The sequence below is a fragment of the Equus asinus genome, chromosome 28, assembly GCF_041296235.1.
Source record: "Equus asinus isolate D_3611 breed Donkey chromosome 28, EquAss-T2T_v2, whole genome shotgun sequence".
Lineage (NCBI taxonomy): Eukaryota > Metazoa > Chordata > Mammalia > Perissodactyla > Equidae > Equus > Equus asinus.
This window is the reverse complement of record NC_091817.1, coordinates 28,014,969-28,041,907: the sequence shown is the minus strand read 5'-3', so window position 1 is coordinate 28,041,907 and position 26,939 is coordinate 28,014,969. Positions and strand designations below refer to the sequence as shown.

General features: G+C 37.2%; 1 protein-coding gene across 3 annotated transcripts in view; it reads left to right on the top strand.

Moving 5' to 3' along the window:
- Positions 1-26,939, top strand: part of CDH8 (cadherin 8) — a 335,942-nt gene that overhangs the window by 147,206 nt on the left and 161,797 nt on the right. For all 3 annotated transcript variants that reach the window (XM_070500608.1, XM_014834173.3, XM_070500607.1), the window contains one exon: positions 3,844-3,963. In XM_070500608.1, the coding sequence (XP_070356709.1) occupies positions 3,844-3,963 (120 nt within the window). The remainder of the gene's footprint in view (positions 1-3,843; positions 3,964-26,939) is intronic.

Genomic DNA, 26,939 nt, shown 5'->3' with positions numbered 1-26,939 from the left:
GAGGAAAATTGGCATGGATGTTAGCTAAGTAACAATTTTCCTCAAGCAAAAAAGAGAAAGATTGGCGACAGATGTTAGCTCAGGGCCACTTTTCCTCATCCAAAAAAAAAAAAAGTTGGGAATGGCATGTAAAATATGTGTTCCAGTTCTAGACACTTTGACTCCAAATTTACCTTCTCAGTCACTCTTCTATATTTAATATGATTTCGTTTGATCCTTACACAAAACTTTGAGGTTTGCAAAATAAAAATTATTGTCTTTGCATATGAAAAAACTGGATTGTGGAGCATGTAAATGATGGAAATCCAGCCCCTTTCTTCTGCCTCAATGTTTAGTAATATGATGGGATGCCTGTTATCATATTAGAACGCCAAGTTACAATAATCAACAAAAATAGATATGATCATCAGCCTTGTAATGGTAAACTCCCAGGGAAATATTCCCAACTTTCATTTAACAAGAAATTATTGCCATGGGCCTTTATGCAGTTTGAGTGATTATAAAAATACTTTATAAACAAATCTGAGTAACAGCTCTTCAAAGAAATCATGATAGAAATGAATGCTTCCATGGAGAAGGTGTGAAGTTAAAATTTTAAAAGTTCAGTTCCAGTGACCATAGTCATTCTTAACTATAGCTTCACATGGGAATTGCCTGAAAAGATTTATAAAAATACTTCACCACCATCCCCATAGATTTGAAAGGGACCCCAGAGATCTAAATATTTTTCAAAGCTAGATTTTGATATGTAGGCAGAGTTGGTACTCCCAGGCTTAGCATGTGGTAATGTCTGTGCTAGGCCCTTACATATGTTATTTTGATTAACCGTCACAATGACTCTAATATATATTGTAGATTGGAGATCTGAGGCTAAGACAGATTAATTGATTTGCCCTCAGAGACAGAGGTAAGTGTCTTTTCCAACAGAACCTTTTCCAACAGAAAAGGTTGGAACTCTTCCGCCCGCAAAGCTATTTAACCCACGCCTCTCTGCCCCAACCCAGCCACCCCACACATATATCCAGTGATTTGTCATTGTTAGGAAACTATTTAGATTTCTTTTTTTTTCTCTTGAAGGTATTTCTTAAATTAAGTCACTCACTGGAAGGTAATTTTGGTGATGACAAGAAGTGTTGACTATTTCTTCTTTTTTCCAGTGCCTAAGTGGTAACTGGAACGGAATGCTCAGTCTCCTTAAGTTAACATCATACTGAGCATAGACTTTGAGTTTATTTTTCTGATAATGTGCTGCTTTATAATGGAGGGAAAGCGTTTCTCCTAAAAAAAATGAAAACAACACACAAATCAACAAAAGAAAGGAAAACAAAAGCTTGTTGCATGATTTTCTGTGCAGAAGAGTTCACTCTTTCTCGTCAGTCTCTACACTCTGTCACTTCCTTCAGTAGCTCTTGAAACTTTTTCTCACTGTTCATTCTTTTTTAACTTTTTCTGAACTATCTTAGACTTAGAGAAAAGTTGCAAAAATAGTTTTTGTATACCCCTCATACAGTTTACCGTCTTTCATAAACTTAGTATAAATATCAAAACAAGAAAGTTAGCATTGCTATCCATTTTTATTGTCATTACCCAGGGTTAATGTTTTATCACCTCTTAACTGGACTGCTGTAACCTCATAACCAGTCTGCTCTCCTCATCTTTTACATTTCTACTTCCAGTTAAATCTGGGAATGCTAACAGCAAGAAGCCCGTAACATAAGATTGATCTCTAACTGATTTTTTTTCCCTCTATTTCCTACAGAATAAAGCCAACGCGCTCCATCTTGGCATTCAAATGCCCCCTGTATTCTCTTCTTAGCTTATGTCTCCAACCTTAGCTTTGATGACTGACTTTTCTAGTCATTGCTTTTCCTGAAATCTTTTTGCACTTTTATCTTTCTGTCCTCCTTTTACCTGGAAGATTTTTCCTCCATTTCTTCTCCATCCCACACAATCTTCAAATAACTGCAAATATTGTACTCTTATGTGCTCATTTTCACCAGCTAGTTGATGAGTTACTTGTGAAAGTGAGCCTTTTTTTTTTTTTGGATATTGTTCTCAGTGTCTGGTGGAGTGTATTACACAACTGGCCTTCTGTGCATTTTTTTCCTAACTATAGATTTGTAGAGCCTCTGAATCATCGTTCCGAGTAGAAATTCCAATTTTACAGAAGTATCAACTACTCAACAAATATTATTGTTATAGTTTCATGTATAGGGACTGCAATTCAAAACGCTTGAAAAAGATTTTGATTGGCAAGATCTTGGGAAAGCCATGCTTATTTCAGAAACACAGAGGTATGCTGCTCAGATCCACCCCATCCCCCATCCCTTCAGATCTAAAACCCTCTTCTCCCAGCTGCTGAGAGTGTTGATGATTGACAACTCCAGGTTGATGCTCCCTCAGCTGGTGAGAGCTGCTGGCCCAAGGCCAAGGCTCCATTCTCAGGGGCCTTCCCACATGCACTAAGTGGTCAGTGCTGGAGTATAAAGGCCTGGCGCCATTTCCTCAATGATCATCCCGTCTCTGGACTCCCCAGCGAAGTCCACTGAGGTCTTTGTTGTGACTGCATCACAGCTCAAGTCCTCCTTCTACCCAATATTGTCCTTTTCCCTTCCCCACAGATATTGATCAAAGAGCGCTCCTCAATAAAAATTCTGTAAACTCTCTCTCTCAGAGTCTGCTTTCTAGAAGACTCACCTGCGACACTTACCTATCATTCCTCATTACATCATCAGGTAATTTATTCATTCGTCCATTCATTCCGTCAGTAAATACATGTTCAATAACTATTAGATGTCCGACACTTGCTGGATGAAGACGACGTCGACCTTACCCTCATAGAACACGATTCTTGTTACCACACCAGACTTCTCCAATTGCTCCGCAGTTTCAGCCGTACCCAGAATTTCCCACATTCTCTCTGCCTTTACTTATGCTTGACTTATGCTTAGAATGCCTTCCTTGCCCTTCTCCTGGTTAAACTCTACCTGTCTTTAGTAATTTAACTTGAATGCAACATCTCTCAGAGAGCTGTTCCTGACCAGCCCGTCTGAGCTGGACTAAGTGAGGGATCCAAACTTGGTGCTTGGCAGACAGCTGAATTTCTAGGTATGCTTGTTTGTCCCCTCCTCATTCCTCCTCCCACCAAAGTGTAAGATTGTACAGATTCTGTCTTATTATATATACTTCATATCAGGCAAGCTGTATGTGCTCAACTGCTGAATGAATGAGTAAATAAAAAATAGAAAATTAATCTGAAAGAAAAGATGTTGATTCTATTATGCATAAGGTCTAATTACTTAAAATGCTGATTAATTGGTGGTTCCAATCTAATTTTATATTCTGAGGAATTAAATAAAATGGCATAAATATTCCTTTGATATTTCTATGCAGCCTTTTTTCAGCAGTCAGTTTTTCCAGGTACATTCAGTTGTGCTTTTGCAAAACTTAAATGGTACATGTTATATCATACTATTAACCTTATGTTTCATATTCCTTTGATATGTTTCCTTTGCATATTATTGAAGCCCACATGAATCTGACCAGTATCTTAAAAACGAAAACTACAAAGGAATCTTAAATAAAACAGACTCTAAAAGAGCTATCTTTATATAGTACTCCAACCCAGCAGTACTCTTTCTTTTAAAAGACTTGGATATTGTTGAAGTTATAAGAGTAGTTTATCTCCATATTTTAAAAGAGATTTCATTTCCTCCTTATTCCCACACATGGATTTCTGTATGATATACTTGGCAAAATTTAGCTTTTGGCAAAGAATAACGTGTTAATTATTATCTTTCTCTCTCTGTCTCTGTCTCTCTCTCTCTCTCTCTCTTTTTTTAGGTACGTCTGTCACTAATGTAACAGCTACCGATGCTGATGACCCAGTTTATGGAAACAGTGCAAAGTTGGTTTATAGTATCTTGGAAGGGCAGCCTTATTTTTCCATTGAGCCTGAAACAGGTTTGTGGCCTAAATTTTAAATTCTATTTACCATGGTATTGCTTGAGGGAAACACTTTTCCTGGGATGTGGATTATGAAATGTTATGGTAAGTACCTCACTGCCAGTATCAATAATATTTGAATGCGTTATTCCTGTACAATGTGAGGCACATGGTGAGCCCAAAAATTGTTTTGATGCTGATTAAAACAAATTGCAGACCCTTTGTAGAGTATCACCTATTTAACAGATGGCCTGGCACCATTTTTCATCCTGGGGGAAAAATGTGCTTATACATTAGGCAGACTTAAACATCAGATTTAAGGATAAATTCAGTTATTACTTATTGGCTGTGTGATACTTGGCAAGAAACATTTAGAAATCTTTCTAAGTTTTGACTCCCACATCTATGAAGTGGGTCTGGAACCTACCTCATAGTGTGATGATGAAGATCAGATGAAGTGATAAATATCAACCCTACAGTGCATGACATATGGTAATACATCAATGGATGCATATTATTATATTTGCTATTTGATTCCTCATTAGTAAAACAGGATACTGATATCTACCCGCTAGAGTTCTTTATGAAGCTATTATTATTGTCAATATCAAACCTATCCAATATCTGGAGTCTGGTGGTACAGATTTTAGAAACCATTAAATAAGTTATTAAAATAAAAATCATTTTTTACTAATTTGGAAAATAACTTCATAAAATAACAGTTTTTGTAAATAAAGATAAGTCTTTTTATTGTTTAATTTTAAGAATATATGAAGAGAGTAAAGTCATTTTGTTGGACTTTTCATAATCTTGTAGAGATATTTTTTGTAGTACATTTAAAAATTGTTATAAATAACAATATCCTTTGTGTGTATTTTTCTTCCATATCTGGCTGTTTTGTCTGCAGATTTCCAAAAAGAAAAATTCAATATACAGCTACATACACGTATAGTATCATTTCTTTGATTCATGAGTTTTCAGTATTATTGAGATAAATTTCTATGTCTTACCATTGAGTCAATTATTAATTAAATTAAAATTTTAATGACTCTCTTTGCTTTTTTTTTTTAATTCAAAGAGTAAAATCCTCATGCATTTAAAAGTGAGAAAAAGTACATTTATGCATAAATAGATCAGGCCTTAAACTTGAATTAAGATTTGGAAACACGAAAGAACTCTTCTCAAACACATTAATTAGGGACATCATTATATATTCTTCCTCAGTGAAGAAGGGAAGCCTGTCATAAACTTCATCTTGTTTGGGCTCCTTGAGGACCCTGGGGAAGTGACAGAGGAGACAGTCATCTCTGGATTTTAAAGAAAAAGAAAAAATCTGCAGATGTCCTATTACTTGGCCAAAGTCATAGTAATAGAGTTGGGAACAGAACTGGGAGTCCTACTCAGGTCCTTAATTTCAAAGCCACTGTCAGGTATCTTTGAACGTCACTTTTCATGCGCAAGAATTATGGTACAAGGGCTTTAGTAAAACAGAAATATGTGGATTGTGTAAGCGGGGCGGAATTGTTTTCTCCTTTCCTCCTTGACTCTTTGTTCACTTGGCTCTTTTTGTTCACCATCCTCAGTGTAATATAGATATTAATCCAGCAAATACTCATTCAGCATTCACCACACACTGAATTAAATGTAAGGAGACAAATGCAAGAAGGCTAATCTCAGCCTGCAAGTATCTCACAATCCATTTGGAAAGATAGATTCTTAATTTCCACACAAATACAAGGAAGCATGGTATGTGATTTGAATAATTTATATCTCGGTAATAAATTACCCTGAGGTATAGATAATAAAAGCCGCCTACTAAGTCAGAGGGTTTCGACACTTTTAAGTCTCCCTGATATATATTGCCATTTGCTTAATTAAATATTGTCAGCAACATTTAATATTTACATTTTTACCCACTCTAATGAGTTGTCTATCTCCAGACGCATTCATTTTAGCTTTATCGCTTCTGATTTGACAGATACAAAATTATCTGATGTATATTTTACAAAGATTATTCTGGTACTATTGTGGAAAATGTAATGGAGAGAAATGATACTTGAAGAATGTACGTAGTGGTTGCTTAATAAATATTGGTTGAATAAAGTTAAAGTTTTTAACTAAAGTAGACAATGCAGAATGAAATAGAGGCAAATTCAATAATCAATAAAGAGTGAGTTTAAGTTCTTTAGCTGAAACATAATATGTATGAGTGAAATGTAAACATTTTTGTGTAAATGCCTGCATAATTACGGTTGAGTGCGTTCAAACGAAAGCAGAGTGTTGGTTGTAACCACGGAATCTAAATTTGATTCTATCTATGAGGCTTTTTCTCTTTTTAAAAAAAAAATTCCGAGACTGGTATGAATGTGTGTGTGTGTATGGTGGAGGAGGGCGTAAGTGCTATGCAGAATCAGATTAAGAACACTTTTAAAATTTTGAATTAGAAAAACGTAGGAAAAAAAGTACAAAGACCATTGAGTATTTGGATTTTTTATTTTGTAAGCAAAGGGAAAGTAAATACCCTTTCTGGTGACCAAAAGATGTGCATCAGTTGTGTCCTCTGGTTAAACAGATGCTGAGACAGAGTTAGGAGAACAAGTGGCTTCTTGGGGATTAATGACTCTGAAAGGTAAAAGAGGCACCATCTTATTCAGTTCCAGCTGCTATAACAAAATACCATAAACTGAGTAGTTTATAAGAAACAGGTATAAATTTCTCTCAGTTCTGGAGGCTAGAAGTCTGAGATCAGGGTGCCAGCATAGTTGGGTTCTGATAAGGGCCCTGTTCTGGTTTTCTCCCAGTCTGGATTGGCTGACTTCTTGTATCCTCGTGGAAAGAGAGCAAGCTAGCTCTTTGGCCTCTTTTTATATAGGTGCTATGAAGGCTTCACCTTCATGATCTAAATGCCCTCTATGGCCCCACCTCCAAATACCATCACATTCGAGATTGCATTTCAACATATGAATTTTGGGAGGGACACAAAGGTTCAGTCCCTAACAGGCATGAAACAAGTTAGGAAGGGAAGCCAGTCATAGTCATACTGTGATGGAGATCTGATCCTCTTGAAAGTTAAGAGGAGAGGAAGTAAGATAAGGCAAAGCAGATTTGACAGCATCTTGGCCAAACCCATGGGGGTCCCTGGAGCAAAGATTTCTCTTAACAGGATTCCTGTGTTGCACATAAATGGCGGGGCTTTAATACTACCCATCATGCTTAGTCATTGGCTTGGATGTGCCTGGGAAGAACAGAGCCTTGCCTTGAATCATAAGACAATCCTAAAGATGCTTCAGCTGAAGGGTGCCAGCTAACTGCATTTCTAGGCAAATTCTTTATTTTTTTAAATTCCTTTTATTAATCTATATGTATGGTATATTATATTAAGATATTTATTTACTTTTGAACCATCCCTGAATTATTGTTTTGTTTATGATATGCTATTCTGTTCATAATAATGTCATACAGTGTTGTGGTTAAGAATGTTGACTCTGGAACCATACAGCCTGGCTTCATGTTCTGCCTCTGCTAGTTGCAAGCTGTGTGATTTTGGGCATGTTATCTATCCTCTTTTTGTCTCCATTTTTAATAATAATACCTTAGTCAAGTTCTTTCTTGAAGAAAAATCTGAGTAGTGGGCCTCTGTGGCTGCCACAACATGTGGCTAAAACAAAAGAGAAAATAACTTTTTGCTCTATCAAATCAATGAATATAATGTTTAAAACAATAATATTCAGGATAAGCACATGCTTGGTGAATTACTCAGTCAAAATTTGATAGTAGGAGTGTTAATAGGTACATTTATTAAAAAATTTTAAGGCTATGTATCAAAAACATTAAGAATATCCACTAATTTTGACCTAGGAATTTGAATTCTAGAAAAACAAAGAAAATGTCAGGGCTGAGCAAAGACTCCTTACATAAGACTGACATGCCTCTGATAGCATCCCAAATAGGTTGGCCCTTTACATGATTGGTCTGTTCATGACTTCAGGAAGTGACGCAGCATAACTTAGAAAATAGTGACTGAATACCAATACTCATTGCTATTGATGTGGGATCATCCCTCAGTTCCTTTAAAAAAAAAAAGAACGAGGATAGTGAAAGTTGTACCTTGGTAAACAATTTTGAAAGATGACTTCTCTTTAATTTTTTAAAAAAATTTTAATGACAGTGTTTTTAGAGAAGTATTTGGTTTATAATAAAAATGAGAGGAAGGTACAGAGATTTCCCATATATTCCTTGCGCCTACATATGTATAGCCTCCCCCATTATCAATATCACTCATCAGAATGGTGCACTTTTTACCAAGGATGAGCCTACATTGATACATAATAATCATCCCAAATCCACAGTTTGCCTTAGGATTCATTGTTGGTTTTGTACATAATATATGTCTGGACACATGTATATGACATATATCCATCATTATAATATCATACAGAGTATTTTCACTGCCCTGAAAATGCTCTGAGCTCCTCCTGTTTATTTCTGCCCCCTACCAACTCCTGGGCACCGGTGATCTTTTTATTGTCTCCATAGTTTTGTTTTTTCCAGAATATCAGATAATTGGAATCATAGATTATGTGGCCTTTTCAGATTGCCTCTTTTCACTTAGAAATATGCATTTCCGTTTCCTCCATGTGTTTTCAAGGCTCGATAGCTCATTTCTTTTAGTCACTAAATAATCTTCCATTGTCTGCATGTATCGCAGTTTATTTATCTGTTCACCTACTGTAGGACATCTCAGTTTCTTCCAAGTTTTGGAAATTATGAATAAAACTGCTCTGAACATCTGTGTGCAGGTTTTTGTGAAGATAGACGTTTTAAACTCCTTTTAGTAAATACCAAGGAGCAAAATTGCTGAATTATATAGTATGAGTATATTTACTTTTGTGAAAAACCACCACACCATCTTCTGAAGTGGCGGTACCATTTTGCATTCTCACCAGCAACGAATGGGGATTTCCTGTTGCTCCACATCCTTATCTGCATTTGGTGTTGTCAGGGTTCTAGATTTTGGCTTTTCTAATAGGTGTATGGTGGTATCTCATTGCTTTAATTTGTATTTCCCTGATCACATATGATGTGGAGCATCTTTTTATATGCTTATTTGCTCTCTGTATATCTTCTTTGGTCAGGTGTCTGTTAAAGTCTTCGATACATTTTTCAGTCGGGTTGTTTGTTTTCTTAATGTTGAGTTTGAAGTTGTTGGTGCTATGGATTCAATTCTGACTCCTAGCCACCCTACGTACAGCAGAGCAAAACCACGTCTGATCTTTTTGCTCCATCCTTTCACCTTCCGTCACTATATCAGACAATGCTCTTTGCTATTCACAAGGTCTTCATGGCCAATTTTTCTGGCACTGGGTGGCCAGGCCCTTCTTGCTAGTCTATCTATCTTAGTCTGGAAGCTCCACTGAAACCTGTCCACCATGGGTGACCCTGCTCGTATTTGAAATACTGATGGCATAGCTTTCAGCATCACAGCAAGATGTCTGACCCTCCTTATAGGTTTTTGGATTTGATTTGCTAATATTTTGTTGAGGATTTTTACATCTATGTTCACGAGAGATACCGGTATGTAGTTTTATTTTTCAGAATGTTCCTATCTGGTTTTGGTATTAAGGTAATGCAGACCTCCTAGAATGAGTTAGGAAGTATTTCCTCTGCTTCTATACTCTAAAAGAGATTGTAGAGAATTGGTATATCTTCTTCACCGTATGTTTAGTAGAATTCACCAGTGAACCCATCTGGGCCTGGCCCCACTTCCTTTTTGTACCAGGCATCTGGCCTTACCAGCAAGGGTCAGACTTGTAGCTGTAACGATCAACCTTGTGACAGTGAGAATTCCCTCAAAAGGCTGTGGGACTTGAACACATTCACAATATTTAAAAAGAAGAAAATTGCCCATTGACCACTGTCATCAAATCCTTGATGCTAGAATATTTTCAGTAAGGAAAATAAACCAGAGCATAGGAGACAAGAAAACCTTGATGTGTCTTCTTTCATCCTCGCAAGAATGCTGAGAAAAGAACTCTGAAATTTGGAATAGATTAGTTCTGCTGTCCCCTTGCCTGTTACATTCCAACTTTATGGATTTATTTTCTGTTGCCATAACACATTAATCTCAGGGAGAGCTCCTTCTCTTGTTTCAGGTATAAGCTTATTATCTTGTTCAAGCTTATCATAATCAGTAATTATCTTATATATTGACTTGTTTATATTTTTGTCAGTTATCATGCAAGAATGTAAAGTCTGTAAAAGAATGGGGCTCCTTGATTTGTTTGTTTTGCATCCATATGCCTAGCAGAGTGTTTTGCACCTAGAAATCTTTTACAAAGTATTTTACGGGCCAGGCCTGGTGGCCTAGTGGTTAAGTTCAGCATGCTGGACTTTAGTGGCCTGGGTTCTGTTCCCAAGTGCAGACCTACACACCACTTGTCAGTGGCCATGCTGTGGTGGCGGCTCACATACAAAAAGAGGAAGATTGGCAACAGGTGTTAGATCAAGGGAAATCTTCCTCAGGAAAAAAAAGAATCATTTGAGATAAGAAGGCAAGAAGCAAAAAAGAATCAAAATAAGGATAGAAAGGGAAAGGAAGGAAGAATGAATTAACAGAGAGAAAGAGAAAAGCTTGCCATAGCTCATAGAAAAAATGTGTGATGAACTCTGTAGAGAATACTATTTGATTTCCTGTTTATAATTCTTCTGTCAGTTCCTCTGGTGGGAAGAACACTTCTTCAAACTTAGATGTAATTTTTGTTGCTGTTCTTGTTGGGATTCACTTATGACAAAAATTCATGCCGTTTCCAAGTTTCATACTATGTCCCAAGTGTCTAGCCAACACGATGCTATTCTTTACTTGCAAGAATGAGCATTGAGACTGTTAAACTCTCGCCCAGATTTAGTTCTAGATCACATATTGAGATTGAAAAGTTCAGGGGCCATGACACCAGGAAAGAATGGTTATTAATATATCTTCCTATTCCAGAGGTCACGGTGATAGTGATAATACCACTACTACTACTACTAATAAACTACAACAAACAAAATGAAAATATTATTGTGTTTCTACAGTCCTCTCAGTTTGACAGAGCACGTAATCAAGCTGCAGAGGGAAAGATTTCTATCTCCATTTTGCAAATGACGGAACTGTGTTTCAGAAAGCATAAGGTAAAATGCCTTCCCCATCTTTCAGTCAAAATCCCAGTCAAATTATAACAACAACAGAAAGAATAAACACAACAAGCATATAAACCACAACAACATCATTTATTGAACACTTATTGTCTTCTTGGCATTGTGCTAATTGGGTTTGCATGCATTATCAAATTTAATTTAATTTATTCCACACGATATTTTGAGATAGGCACTAATGTCATCTCAGTTGTGCTGATGAGAAAATAGACAGAATTGATGCATTTCTTGCCCAAGGTGTTTGAAGCAAGATTCAAAGTGAGTCTGTCTGATTTCCAACTCCAATTTTTCAACATTCTCCTGTACCCCCGTTTGACTTCCAGGCAGTGTAGCTCATGCCTGGGACTGTCATTCATTTAGGAAGGACCCATAGAACTTGTGAGCAGGCCCAGGTCTCCTTTACGCATAGACATAGGAGGCACTTTGGTGTCAGAGAAGATATGAGGCAGTAGTAATTCTAAAATGAATTGTCATTTTTGTGAATAGCTTCAAAAGGCTGAAAATAGCTTATTCAAATTCTATTAATATTTTCTTTTTTTGTTTTCCTCTTCCAACCACCCTCAATACCATATGTTTGCTTGTCACATTTTGGGCACAGACAGGCAGAAATGTGGCATTTCTTTAAAAACCACTAATTTGAGGACAGCACTACGAAAACAGTTGCAGTTCATCCTAAGTGATTGGAGATGGAAAGTCTAAATGAAACGCAAGGAAAGTGAATAATAAATGCTTAATTATCTAAAGAAACCAGGGTAAAGTTGCAGGACAGTCTAAACTTTGCTCCAGGCAAGTGAGAGTATGAAAAATGGCCTGCTTAAAAATAAACTAACTTAATTCATTGACCTTTTTTTGAAACTCAGAACATCTTTCTTCATTGGATACAAATAACATTTATCTCGGTAGAACCTGTAAAAATGAGCTGAGGGAAAAATACTCTTTGGGACAAAAAAAATCCATGTAATGAATGGTTCTATTTTATAAAAATCAAGATAATGCGCAGAATCTTCATGGAGTGCCTTCATGGAATTTGAGTCATTTTTAGGCCTTCTGTGTCAAAGTGATAAATTGCAAACACACAAGGTCTCTTTTCTAATCAGGATTGCCTAGATAATCATTTCCACTGCCAAAGGGACTGACCAGAGATTTTTCTTAGTGCAGACCTTTGAGAAGAAATATTCAGATAAACTCACGCTAGCAAAGCTAGGAGATGCATTGAGAAGTGAAAATGTCTTTGTAATTCACATTAATCAATATTTAGTCAGCATCTACACTCTGATAAAATATGTTCTAGGGCCTGAGGGTGCAATGTAGTGTATGATACATTCTAAAAAGAAATATATATGACAATCAAAATGGTGTGACAACATAGGACATATGCCAGAATTCATACTATACGGATGGAGAGGGGCGCTAGCCCATCACACTTGAATGGAAAGTGGAAAGTGAGGAAGCCTTCTTAAAGGCAGGGACAACAAAGGTTGCATCCTGAAAAATTGGTGGCACCTTAACAAGTGATTGATGTGGAAACTGTTAAATAAGGCCTTACAGTAAGAAGAAATGAAAGGATGTGTGGTTGGGGAAAAAAATGTTGGACATTGGGGCGATATTGAAAAATTAAATAGTTTCACCTACTCAATGGTATCAGAAGATTTTTCCTTTAAGAGATTTTTCTATATAAAATAAATTTAGTCTAGAATTTAGAAATCCAAACTGTTGCTAATTTTCTGCATGATTTTGGATAACTGTCATCACCTCTCAGGACTAAGTACCCACTTTTAAAAATACTGATAGTAATGCTATTTCCAATCATTGATCATACTGGGGAAAAAACACATATTCTGTACTTTGCTCTTGATTGTCACAAATTAAGAATATCTTTAATATTATTAATATTTATATTTTTATTGACTCAAACAAAATGTGATATTGTCCACTTAGAAAGGCCAAAGCTTTTGCATTAATGGTAGATGGAAAATTCCTTCAGCAATGTTAAATACAAAACACTCATTTCTATTAAAACCCCTGGATTTGGAATTGAAAGTTTGATAGAAAGACAGAAGTGACACAGAGAGGAGGGCAGCTGGCTTGACCAATTCCCTAGGACAATTATATCATCGAGGATAAAAAACCTCTTTCTATGTACTGGCCCAAAACTGGGGTATGTCCACCCATCACACAGCTGGCTCACTTTTAAAAATCACAGAACACCCTAGATTAGCCCCACCCATGGAGTAGATGGTCAGTGGTGGGGAAGGCACAGGGATGGCTTTTTCCGTAACATGTGCAGTCTCTTCTAAGTCTCTTGGAAGAAGAACAGGGGTTCTCCCTAGAGAAGTCAGGCACGGAGCCAACAGACAGGAGGATTTGGGAAGGAGCCAAACAGTGCTTTGCTCACCTGTGGGGATATCCTCCTAATGCCCTCTTCATTCAATTTCTGTTTTCATTACGCAGTGAAGGGCAGAGATTTCTATAGTTTTTTTGAGGGAAGAATACAGGCAGACAATCATCCCTCTCAAAGATCACACACACATACACACACACGTTCAGAACAACTACAGAGGGGGAAAGGTATAAGTGTGTGAATCTATCCTTGTTGTAGTCCAAAAGAGAGTATAGAAAAAGACAGTTACTTTTCTCATGTTCCTTACATTTCGAGTAGAAGAACCACTAGTGGATACTGAGTAAAAATCATAGGCAGCAAAAAATTATGTGCCAGTGTCTTTGCATTCTTATTTAATCCCTATACCATGTAAAGAAGCTATTTTAAAATGTTATTAAAGATGAGTATTAGGAAGACCCTTGAAGTTTAATGATGTAGCCAAACTCAGACAGGTGACAAATGTTGGTACAAATAACTCACAATAAATATTTGTTGAACAAATGAATGTATGAATGAATTAACGAGTGAGTAAATGAGAATCTAAAGTGTGTAATTTCACCTGTACCTAAATTTAAACCTCATTGTGCTGTTTAGTTCAAACTAAAAGATTATGATGATGAAAAAATTTAATTTTAAGTAGATCAAAGTTCTAATATGCTCAATATTTACAGATAGTATTCCCAACAAAAGCAATCCCTCCCCAGTTTCATCGATGATTAAATCTTCATATCCCAGTGAGCATGACAGCTGGCTGCTTGCACACACTGACTGATTTATTTCCCTGCTTGGAATCTCCTGTGGGAGGTAAAGTAGGTTGAGTAAGTGTTGTGGTCCCATTAATTGTTTTATGATTACTAAAAATAATCTCCCTACCCACGCGCATAGAACAATTAAATATACTTGGCTAAGTGGAAAGTAGCGTGACTGTCATGTTATGTAGAACTTTGAAGAATTTTTTATCCCAGAGGGAGGAGCTGTCCAGTGCTGACCATAGCTGAGGTTGAAGGGATATATTTTTAGCGAAACCAATGTCTTTGGATGTGCGTGGTGAATAGAAAGACTATGACTCACAGAGGCTCCTTAACACGTAATACTTGCTGTCACACTGAGGTGCTTTGGGATGGGCTTAGGTGGAATTAACACAAACACTCACTCCCGAGTGACACCCATCCAAACTAAGTAGAACAGCTAGAATCAGGAATTTTTCCCAGTTTACTATGTGTCATGTCCCTGCAGAATTACATTGTAATTTCTATTTCAATGGTGAAACTCTTTCCCTCCTTTGAAATATAGCTTTTCATTTCATTTGGACTGCTTCAAAATGACTTGATGAAAGGACAAAGATGTGCTTTTCATTGATTTTATAGAGAAGCATGGTTTATCTAAGAATATCAAAGATTAACCAATATCCAAGAGGAGTAAATTTGTGACAATCCCTTATATACTCAAAAATGCATTATATATATTAAACCTTTGGCATTTTTATTTAAAGATAACAAGTTTATTTGTGTAGTTGCATCTCTCCCTGATCCTTATGGCCTAACTCTTCATCCCTAGCACTTAGGATTACCTAAGATTGTGTTGAACATATTCCTGGTGCTAATTGTTTTTAAATGTTGTGGCAAATGTGACTTTAGATACAACTCCCCAAAAGAAGGATCATGCAATGTTTTAATGTGCTACTTTGGAAAACAGAGTTAAATATCTTGAAATATTGTCTGTGATTATATATATAATTATTGGAATTTCCATGAAGAGGATTCACTCATACTGGACACCACTCTTCTTTATGGCAAAGGCAGTCTCTAAGATAGGCCCATGTGTATGAATAGCAATCCACAAAGAGACTGGAAGTAGGAGGAACACACAAATACTCCATCTGTTTCTTTGTAGGTCGAATTCCAGAAACATCCTTGTGAAACAATTTCCTCTGGACTAAAGCTTGAAAGAGCACAATTTTTCTTTTTGAGAAAGACTATTAAGAGAAAGAGTTTTGACCATAATTGCTGCGATTCTATCTAGTTTTTACCGTGCTCGCTAGTGCCTCTCATTGTGCCCACCTCGTGACGGTTGTTCAAGAAACATGTTATAAATGAACCAGTAAACGTAGATGATTAAATCAAGGATGCGCATGGTCAGAAAATGGGTTTCTTCGGAAGGATTTAGATGCTGTCAATTTCAGATCCCAGGGGATTTGGGATTTAAAAGATGGATGCTTCTAAGAAGCTTAGAATATATCTTTGCATTCTTTTCTCATATTCAATATATATCAGCTTCTGATCATCTGATTATTTGGAAACAGTGAGTATGACATTACTGATAACAGACCAGGGATCCAAGGATGTGCCCATAGGTGCTGCCTAAAAATATCCCATAAAACACCAGTGTATCCTCTTTAGATCATTTGTGTCTCCCTTTCCAGAAGCAGTGACCACTCACTCATGGCAGTGGCACATAACTCTGGACATTATACTCTGTTCAGAGAATCAAAGGGAAGGAAGGTACTATTTATTGCTCATCTACTCTGTGCCATTTCTTATAATTTCCTCACTAACCATGTGAAGTGGGTGCTATGATCCTCACTTTACATGGAGGAAATAAAAGCTCTGGGCAAATGAATTTCTGGAAGCTATCCAGGTAGTAAAATTCAGAGCTGGTTTCCTGACCACATCTCTCTGATTTCAAGCTCTGCTGCATTAGGCTTCCTATCTCCTAATAGAGGAGATTATGGAAAAAAACAGTGAAAAGTCAATGAGTCCAGGAAAAAAAAATGAAAGGAAAAAGAGTGACTTTAAACATTTTAATGCCATCTTAGATTAATGTTTATTTTCAGTTCAGTAAATAGTTATTTATTGATCACCTCTACTCTCAGGGACCAAATGATGTATGGGGTAGACATGGCCCTGACTTCATGAAGCTTACAGAGCAACTAGAGGGATGTCAACATAAGTAATTATGTTATAAATACATCAATTGTATATTTTCTTGTTTGTTGTCCAAAGTGCCTTGAAGAAAACATGTAAGGGAATGAGATATTTGATTTATTATCATTACAGATCTTCCTCGACTTATGATGGGGTTATGTCCCAATAAACTCATCATAAGGTGAAAATATTATAAGTTGAAAATGCATTTAATACACCTAACCTACCAAACATCATAGTTTAGCCTAGCCCACCTTAAACGTGCTCAAAACACTTGCATTAGCCTACAGTTGGGCAAAATCATCTACCACAAAGCCTGTTTTACAACAAAGTGTTGAATATCTCCTGTGACTCATTGAATACTATAAGAAAAGTGACAACCAGAATGGGCGTGTGGGTACAGAGAGTTCTAAGTGTATAGGTTCTTTACTCTCGTGGTGGTATGGCTGATGGAGAGCTGCACTGGCTGCCTCTACCCAACATCACAAGACAGTAGTGTACCACACATCGCTAGCCCAGGAAAGATCAAAGTTCTACTGAATGCAAATTACTTTGGCATCATAAAGTGAAAAAACTGTAAGCTGAATCATCCTAAGTTGGGGACTGTCTATATTACCGTTATTGCTGTTGTTGTTTGAAGGATTGGGTGGAATTTCATGAAAGGAAAGTGGGAAAAATAACACAACATTCTGGAATGGGGAAAAAGCTGGTTTAGCTTAATACAAATCTGGACGATTCAGGAAGATTGGATAAGGGAGTCTCAAATAGAGTTATTTGCAAAGAATAATCAATCTCAGGGCCTTCCCAGTGGCATAGTGATTAAGTTCACATTCTCCACTTCAGCAACTGGGAGTTTGCAGATTCAGATCTGGGGTGCAGACCTACACACAGTTGATCAAGCCATGCTGTGGTTGTGTCCCATATACAAAATAGAGGAAGATTGGCACAGATCTTAGCTCAGAGGCAATCTTCCTCACCAAAAAAGTGAAAAAAGAATAATCAGTCTCTAGAGAATCAGTCCTTCATTGTTCAAAAACCTGTGGAACTTTCCACTTGGGGTGAAACCCTGATTCAGAAAAAACTTTGAGTAGCATAAGTACTGATCTATAACTTACATTCGTTCCCTTACAGTTAGAAAATTTTGTGGTTAAAACATGGCAATAAATGGTTATACACATGTTTAATCTATATTTATAGAAGAAATGTAGTTTTCAAACTCTTGCATGCCTGTTACTGTGCTCAGATCAAGTGAAAAACAGAAAAATTTTGAGTTCTCATAGGCATGGACTAAGGAACATGTGGCAATATAAATAAAGTAAGAAAAAAATTTTTTAATGACTTCAGAATTATATGAGTCACTTTACAATTTGTGATTATGTGTAATTTTCCATTCAAAATCTTAAATGTGATTATTTTATTACCAGCTAGGCTGTTTTATATGACCATGAGGAGCAGAAATGTGCAATTCAGTAAATTAGTGATTTTAGTGTTCGTAAGGTTAACAGGGTTGAGCTGGTTAGTAAATGTAAACATAGCCATAATTAGATAGATTTTTTTTTATATATATCTGGAGAGTTTCTTTAAAAGTAGTTTCTATGTGTGGTAAAATTTTATTGTGTGTGACAGAGTACTATTGGAACTTTCCTTTCCATCCCATTAACTTTAATAATGTTGCTGTGGTATTATCTATCTTAAAAGCCAACTTGACCTCTGGCACCTGTGGATCTCTTAAAGACAGGAACTGAGATGGCCTAATTGTGCTATTTAATAACAAATACATTCGTGAGCTATAAATGCAAATAATAATAATGACTTTACACAATGAAACAAAATGCAAATTGGATTCCTTTACTCACATTCTCGGCAGAGTATAAATTAGCAACCTCAGACACAAATAATAATAATAGAACACACTTTCTATGTATCAGGCCTTGGATAACAAAGCCAGAACATTTAGTAGTTGAAAGAGCTGCGATCAAAGCTCGTTGGTCCTCAGTTCCTCCTTTGCAAAACCAAGTCAAGGAAAGATGTAGCCCCATAAAGTTCTTAGAGGGCTAGCTTTGCTCTCTCTGTGACTTCAGTCAAGTCATTTGAGTATAGATGCCTCCATATCAAAGTAGCATCCTTAGCAGTCACGATCTGTTAACTTCGCAAAATCATATTTTTAAAATCTTTCCCTCATGAGGTAACTGTTTGAATAAGGATTGTTAATAATCAAGCAGCAAGAAAATGTTTGTAAGTGTGATACTGTGTACTTTTTCTCACTATATATATATATTTCTGTAGCTTTTCTAAAGTAGTTGGAAGGAAATAACTCCCCCCCACCCCAAGCCCCCTGTGTTCCATTTTCTATCCATCAGGTATACCAAATTGCAGTAGTAAAATGCTAGAATTGTCATAATGGAATCTATTCTGAGATGACATCACTTTCTATCACATTTGAAAATAGATATGGGGAAAAACACGTTTAAAAACTGCATTTGTCTTATTTACATTTGATATGAACTCTAAAGTAACGTGCTTCCTGCATTCTGGAAAACAGTTATTGAAGATTGTCATCTTAAGTAACTGAAAAATAGGTTGAGAGGAAGCAAAAAGACCAACAAAAGCTCTGTGTTACATATAAACATTTATTTATAACACAGCTAAGCCTTTGAAAGATCACTGTGTTTCTGAGAGAGTGAAAGATTCAAGGTGATGACAATGTGGTTTAGAATTTCAGGGGAGACAGCATGGTATGTGAAATCCTGAATGAGAACTTTGGAGTAAGAATATCCACTTCTGTATCTACCATCCCTAGTTTATGTCCATCACTAAGATATTTCATATCCCTGAACCTTACTGACATCTTAAGGATGGAAGACCATAGCTGCTTTTAGAGTTCTTCTAAAGTTCAGATTGAGTTAACATATTCAGTGGGCTCAGCACTTAATTTCCATTCAACTGCTTGAGTTCCCATATCTGAAAAATTTAGAACTTCCATTGAAGGGTGTTAATCCCAATACTACCCCATTAAATCTTGCATTTCTCAATAGTGGGTCACAATAACTGAAAACTGTTGGTAACATAGGTCATTGACTTGAAAATAAATTTGGTGGAAAACTGAGGTTTGTTCATGTTTAATACACAGGAAAAACTCGCCCTTATCATCTTGGTGGGGCAGCCTCAGAATGCAGGACCAGAAGGCCCACTGTATATTCAGATCCCTAAGCAACTGAGGGGGAAATGGCATTTTCAGAGCCGGCTCCCACCTCACCCACAGTAGGTCCTGGGTTTTGCCTACTTGTTCCACCATTCATGGTTGTCATAATGACAAAACAGTGTCTTCCTCTGTGCTGACTGCCAACACCTGTCTCTGAGTCAATTTGTCTCACTTTTCTAAGAAACCGTTTCAATAAATGTCAAGGCGCAGAATTTCTACACGTGCAAATATTTATGTAACCGTGAGAATAAGCACAACAGTAATTCAATCCTAAGGTATTCAGAATGTTTCACAGGCATAAATTAATTACACCACGTGGCTCCCTGTTAAGTGGAGCACTACTGCGCTGGCTCTTGAGGGTTCTGTGGCCAGAGTCTTCCATTCTAGAGGTGGAGAAGTGGGGAAAATCAGCTCTAATCCGATCTCCATCCATCTTCAGAAGTCTGCAGATAGTCATTTACTTTTATATGGGATTCCTCACAAGCTCACATGAGAAAAAAGATATTCGTTCATGTATTGAGTCATTGAAAAATATTAAAATGTACTCAGAGACTACTGTATGTCAAGTTCTGTTCTAGGGGCCGGGGGAACATCAATAAACAAGGAAAGTCAATTTGTTTATTGTCTGTCTGCTCCTGCTAGAATACACGTGGGGAGAGACTTTGATAGCTGGGTAAGGAAGAAGAGGGGTATAGCTGAGAGTGGTTATCATTTTGTAAAGGCTGGGCAGGGAAGCCTCACTAATAATCTAACATTTGACTCGATGTCACAATGCTGCTTTTACAAATGAAGAGAGGATCAAAGAGATAAATTGACTTCCTCATGGTCACACTGCCTATAGTATGCACCCGGGATACAATAGTTGAGATTTTAAGTGTAGGACTGTTCTTTGCCAACACAGAATCATGGACATCACTTCTGTCTTTATGGTGTTTAACAAGAGGTTAGTTAGAAAAAAGATATATACACATTTTTTTTTCTTTTTGCTGGGGAAGATTCGCCCTGAGCTAACATCTATAGCCAATCTTCCTCTTTTTTTTTTTTTAAGGAAGATTAGCCCTGAGCTAACATCCGTGCCCATCTTCCTCTACTTTATATGTGGGACGCCTGCCACAGCATGGCTTGATAACTGGTGCATAGGTCTGCTCCTGGGATCCGAACTGGTGAATCCCAGGCTGCAGGAGCTGAGCCCATGAACTTAACTGCCACGCCACCAGGCTTGCCCTTTTCATTTTTATTTTAATGTAAGTTGCCACCACAGCATGGCCCCTGACAGATGAGTGGTGTGGTTCCATGGCCAGGAACCAAACCTGGGCTGCCGAAGTGGAGCGCACTGAACTTTAACCACTAGGCCATCAGGCCTGGCCCAGTCATATATTTTTGGAGTGAAAAAGATTACAGCAGAATATTTTTATATAAAAGAGGATTCTTAGAGCCTTAGAGAGTAAATTTTGATAGAGAGGGGCAGGCCAGTTCGATGCTAAAATGAGTACATAAGCACAGATAGGAAACAAATTTGGTATGACAGTGTTATGATAGAGTGATGCATAAAATGATAGCAGGGTTCAAAATAGGAGGGGATGAATTTGAATTTTAGCAGGAAGTTGCTCTCACCTGCCTCGTCTTTTGGACTGTGAACTCATCCAGACCAGAGAACAGTCCTTCATCTATCTTTGTATCCCCACCCCCTGGTACTGTGTCCAGTAGTTTTGCCATAAACATCTTTGCTGCAACCACGTTTACTGCAAGCACTTTTGCTGCAAACATTTTCTCCGCATAACTAATTGGCCGTAAGACAATTTTGCTGTAAAAAAAGATAAAATCACTGGTAGATAGTTTGGTTTCATTTCCCCATTGACGAATCTGAGCTCTCATAAGGGTCTATACAGTGACAAGTAGACATGGTTCCCTTAAAATAGTGGAAAAACGATAACAACTAGGTATAGTGACTTGATAGAAAATACGATGGTAAAAGTTACGGCAAGTGTGAAATAATGAGAGTATAGAGCCAGATTGTATACTATGCTAGAGAATGATAACACATCAGTCTGCAAATTCTTTGGGGTACCGCAGTCATAACACATTACAAAGCTCAGGCACACATATGCATCCTAGTATTTGGAAACGGATACCTTTCTTAATGAGGGTAGAAATTTGAGTGAAAAAGAAAAAATAAATTACAGTGCTGAAGGATGAGACAAATCAACAAGCAAAAAAAAAGAAAAGAAAATGTGTAATACGATGAATGAAAGAGAAGTGCTCAGGTACAATCCACAAACTAAAACCAGTTATTTGTGCCACATCTGCCATGAATTTAAACATATTTTAAATGTATTCAAGTATTTTTTGTGTTTTCATTTTTCACAATAAACTTTTTAATCTTGCTATTATTTTCATTTTTTTGTCATTTTATCTTTTTTATGGCAAAATTGCCTTACAGATAGTTAGCTATGTGGCAAAAACGTTTGTGCCAAAGATGTTTACGATGAAACTCCCTAGAATCTCTTAGTATGGTGTCTGTTTCATCAGAAGTGCTCTCTCCATGGTCACTGATTTGAATGACATTATCAAAGCCTTTGCAAAGATGAGGAGTTAAAGAAGGTAGGAGATGGTGAGATGGCTTCTTATCTCTTGCCCTGTTGTAGGGGTGCTAAGAAATCAGAGTTGAATTTGGAGCATTTTGGCAGAGTTAGCATAAGGCCACGAAGGAAGAAAGAAAAGTTGGTTTTACTCATCATCTTCCTGATTCCCTCATGTGAAAGTTCTTTGGATATTCAGTTCACTCACACAAGAAACAGACCCCTGGAATTTCCTCATAATAACAGATTCTTTGCATACATGAAGATAGTGAGGCTTATGAAATTTTATTTGCCTCTAAATATATAAACAACAAAACTAACTACATACTTTGGGATCATCAAGTGATCGGGAAAGTAGCTATTGAAAGAATGACTGATAGGTTCAGAAAGAAGCAACAGCTCTTCTTTGGACCCGTTGGAGCCATCACTTGGCAACAATTTCTAGAAAAAGAGAAAGGAAAAAGAAATGAAAAATCTTGGTAATCATCAGTACAACATACTTCTATCTCTGACACAGTATATTTTGCTATATTCTATAGGTTTTCAGGAAATGTATGTTTTTAACAAGGATGGATAAGAAACACACTAATGCTTAGGCACGTTAGTGCTTACAGAGAGAAATATTGGAATTGGAGTTAGAAAATTCTGGGTTCCAGCATCATTCACTAGTACTATGACTTTGAGTAAGTCACTTATGCTGTATTTTGAAAGTAGGAAAAGTGTGACTTCTAGGCAACGTCATATTCAGTTTCCTCATTCAATCCCTTGGTCATCTCAGAAACAGGGGGTTAGGGCTCTTCATTTAATAAGGAAGATCATGACGAGCGAGGGTAGGTGACTTGTTTGAAATCACCCAAAACTTAAATGTCAGATTTGAAGACAAATTTATTTCTTTGTTCTAGTCCAAAAGTGATTTCTCTGGATCTCATGATTCCTTTTAAATATGTTGTATTCATGTGTGCACACAGAGGTTACTTCCAGAGATCATATTTTATTCAGCATTACACTGCATAAAATGATGTGTGAGTAAAGAAACTGTAAGTTTCTCAGAATCAATGGCTTGTGTTCTTTGTATGGAGAGAAGGTCAAAAACAGATAAGCATATAAACCTCAGCTTCTGTAATTAACATAAGCAAATGAGAGTTTGAAGGAATCAGTCTTTCACCTACTGTGGGTGTCTCTGTTGCAGAGAATCTTGCACAGCCCCTCCAACCAAGCCCAGTGCTTAGCAAATAGGTGGAAATTAGTGAGTGTCTCCTGAATTGAATAGAAGGAAGCAAATATATAGAGAAGGTAGAACTCCAGTATTCATGTACCAAATACGTTTTCCCATAACATGCATCTTCACTTAGATGTGTTGGAACAAAGACATTAAATACAAGAAACACATGGCAGTGAAAGGAGGAGAGAATGGAGCATAAGAAGAGGTTGCTAAGAATTAGGAAGAGAAAGAGAAGAGAGAGTCATATAATTTTCGCAAATCCAGAGCAGGAAAGGGAAGACGGACTTATTTGTTACAGTTTTTAATTTTAATATAGAGAATAAAAAATATAAGCCCCTTAATGTATTCAAAGAAACAGAGCTCTGATATATTTCGACAGCTGTCACAAAGGGAACAATAGATCCGTAAAAATCTGCTCTTAGTAACCCTCTGTATGATAACTCTCTATTAACTAGAACAGCTACCTCACTTTCCATTTCTGATGGGCTTTGCCTCCAGCTTGCCTCCTAGGGAAGGACAGATGGCCTTCCCTGTTTATACAAGTCTAATTATCTGTGTCCTGGAGGGACAAAGATATCCATTCCCCTAGGCTTGCCTCTCTGTCATGGGGCATAATCATACCTGGATTTCAACATCCACAAATGTCCTGGGCTAATCATAGTTAAATGTGGAACGTGGTGTATATATACATATATATATATATATATATGAGAACAACTGATAATGAATAGCTCTTGCAGGTGATGTGTGTCCATCTCATTTTTTTTTTTTTTTTGCAAGGTAAATTATCACTCTCCTGGTTCTATGAATGAAAAAGCTGGGGCCCAGCCCTGGAGTTGTGAGCCTGGTTGCCCTATTCCATGTAGCTCTTCACGTTGCCATACATTCCCCTGCTTTCACGCTTACAATGTCAGGATTGTGAAGTTAGCCTCCTTGTCTGTCTCCTCCGCTGTATCCTTGGTACCTGAAGCATTATTTGATGTATAGTAGATCCTTGACAAACATTTTGGAATGACAGATTTATTTCTTGTCAGTTATTTAATCATACTGCTTCTTCCCCTTATTCTGTGCAAAATAGAGCCCAGGGCATTTTGTGCCACCTGCCCTCTTAGGTCCACGAATGGGAGCTGAAAGGCATTGACTGCATGAGTACAAATAATTTTTGGTGGGAAAAAATTTAAAAAAATAAAAAAAGAGTAAAATAAACTAAAACTCATGAAAATAAGTGAGAGTGAAAAGGAGGGGCGAGCATTGTGTCAGTGGAACGAAGCTGATGATACTTCTTGCAGAGACGCTGATCTGATTAAGAGGGAATCACGCAGCAGCATTGTTTGAGAACAGGCAAGAGGGGAAGAGGAGGAGGAGAATTCTATTTTGAGAGATAATGTGAAGGAAAGGAAAGAAGTCACTCTGTTGGGAAGAAAGAGCCTGCAGCCCCAAAGAAGAATGTAGGAGGATTTCAAAAGCAGAGCTCGTGGAATGCAACAAAGGGGTCAAGGAGGGTATTGGATTGAAAGGCACAAAAGGAGTGGTGAGGAGATTATCCAGAGTTAGTTGTGAGTTCTGAGCCCCTTGAATTATTGTAAACGAATCGAGGTGTCAGAATTTTAAGTGATTCTGATATGTAACTTCTCTCCGCACTTGAACACTTTTTACTTTTGTACATCTCAATGTTTTATAAACGTCTTTGCCTGACAAGGAAAAAGCAATGGAAGTATGACAGCAGTGGGAAACTCTAGAATATTTCTTAAACCCAGTCTGGTTCCTGATTCTTCCTTTGAAGGGGATTTGGGCAAGTTCTCAGCACATTTGATGCCATTGTGGCAGCTACCATAATTAAAGGAAGACCCTCCCCTTCCTGGCCAAAGCTCTCTCATTGAAGTAGTCATGCTCCTCTGTCCTGTTTTAATGCGATGGAAAAAAATTGTTGCCATATGTCTCTGAAGCCTTGGGTTGTGATTTTATGAATGGGAACCTTACCTTGTCACATGTAGAAATCATGCAATGCTCATTTGTTGGTGAACATGCAATGAACCATGGTACAAAGCCATGACAGATTTGCCAGAAATTTCTCTAAAAGTTTGAAATTGAGGATTTGGTTAATTTGGGAAATTTTATCAGCAAAGGCAATCTCTTTGCCAGTGTCTAACTTACTCTCTGAATTTCGTATACTAAATCAGGGTTAGTAGGTCACTGGAAATTCCCTGAGGGAGGTCAATGAGTTAGTTTAGCATCTCTGAGTTAGAGCTTATTAAAAGAGGAACAGTGAGGACTATCATTTGAGGCCAACAGGCAAATCTACCATGCAGTGTACTCTGAAGTTAGCGATTAGTGACCATTTAGTACCTCCAAGGGGTAATAGAGATAAGTTGGTGTGATGGGAAGTGCTGAGAGGAACATTAGATCTATTACTGTCTCAGCCATGTTGAAGCTCACAGAATATAAATAATTTATCCAAGATCACAAAAGGTCATGTTTCTTCATCTTTTAGCAAGAACTGTAATAGTTACTTTACTGGATGGTTGTAAAGATGTAAAGATGAGATGACGATGATAATAACTATAATGGCTATGTATGTGATTATCTACTCTTTGCCAGCCACTGTGCCAAACACATAGACTTTATCCCTGTGTAGGGCCTGGCACAAAGAAGGCTCAATAAAATATGGAGTAGTATGATTTTTTTTTTGTGATTGATCTTCCTAATCACCCAGCAATAACGTAGTTATAGTAGCAGTAGTAATAGTGATCAGCTAATTACTATTTCATTATTGGCTAACTATTTTACGTGCATTATTTTCCTTAATAATCATCTTAAGAAACCAAAAAACTATGGGGTGAGCACTATCTCTTTGTAACAGGAACAAAAACAGGGGCTCAAAGATGTTAAGACAATTGCCCAGGTTATTTATAACGCTTGGAAATGGAAGGGCCAAAAATCAAACCCAATGTCATGATATCAAATCCTGGGCTCTTAGAACACCATGTTCTACTTGTCTGTAGTGGCAGGCTGTGATCAATATGACATGCTGTATCTGATCAAGATCTGCAGCCAGAAAGTTCCAATGAGGCGTGAGAGAAATCAGGACCACTTTAGCATTTGGGGATAATAGCAATTCAATTAAAATTTGTTTTGAGTATCTCTTATGCTCTGTAAACAATGCTAGATGATATTCGATATAATATCAGGTGAGTGTTACTATCTCTGTTTCATGGGTGAGGAAGCTGGTTCTAAGAGTTGAAAAGAGTTGTTTCACTTTATTTAGACTCAGGTCTCAGTCCTGGGTCCACTTCTCAGTAGGCAGCTGCAGAGTCTGTGCTTTATCTACTCTGCAACCCCACCATTCTCATCTACTTAAGTTGTGAATTGCTAGGAGAAAGCATCCAATTTTTTAGCAACTTTCACTTTGTTTTTTTAAACCACCCATACTTATACGTATAATTAGTTATTGGAATTATGGCTTAAGGAAAGAATAGTGCCATCATGTTCTTCA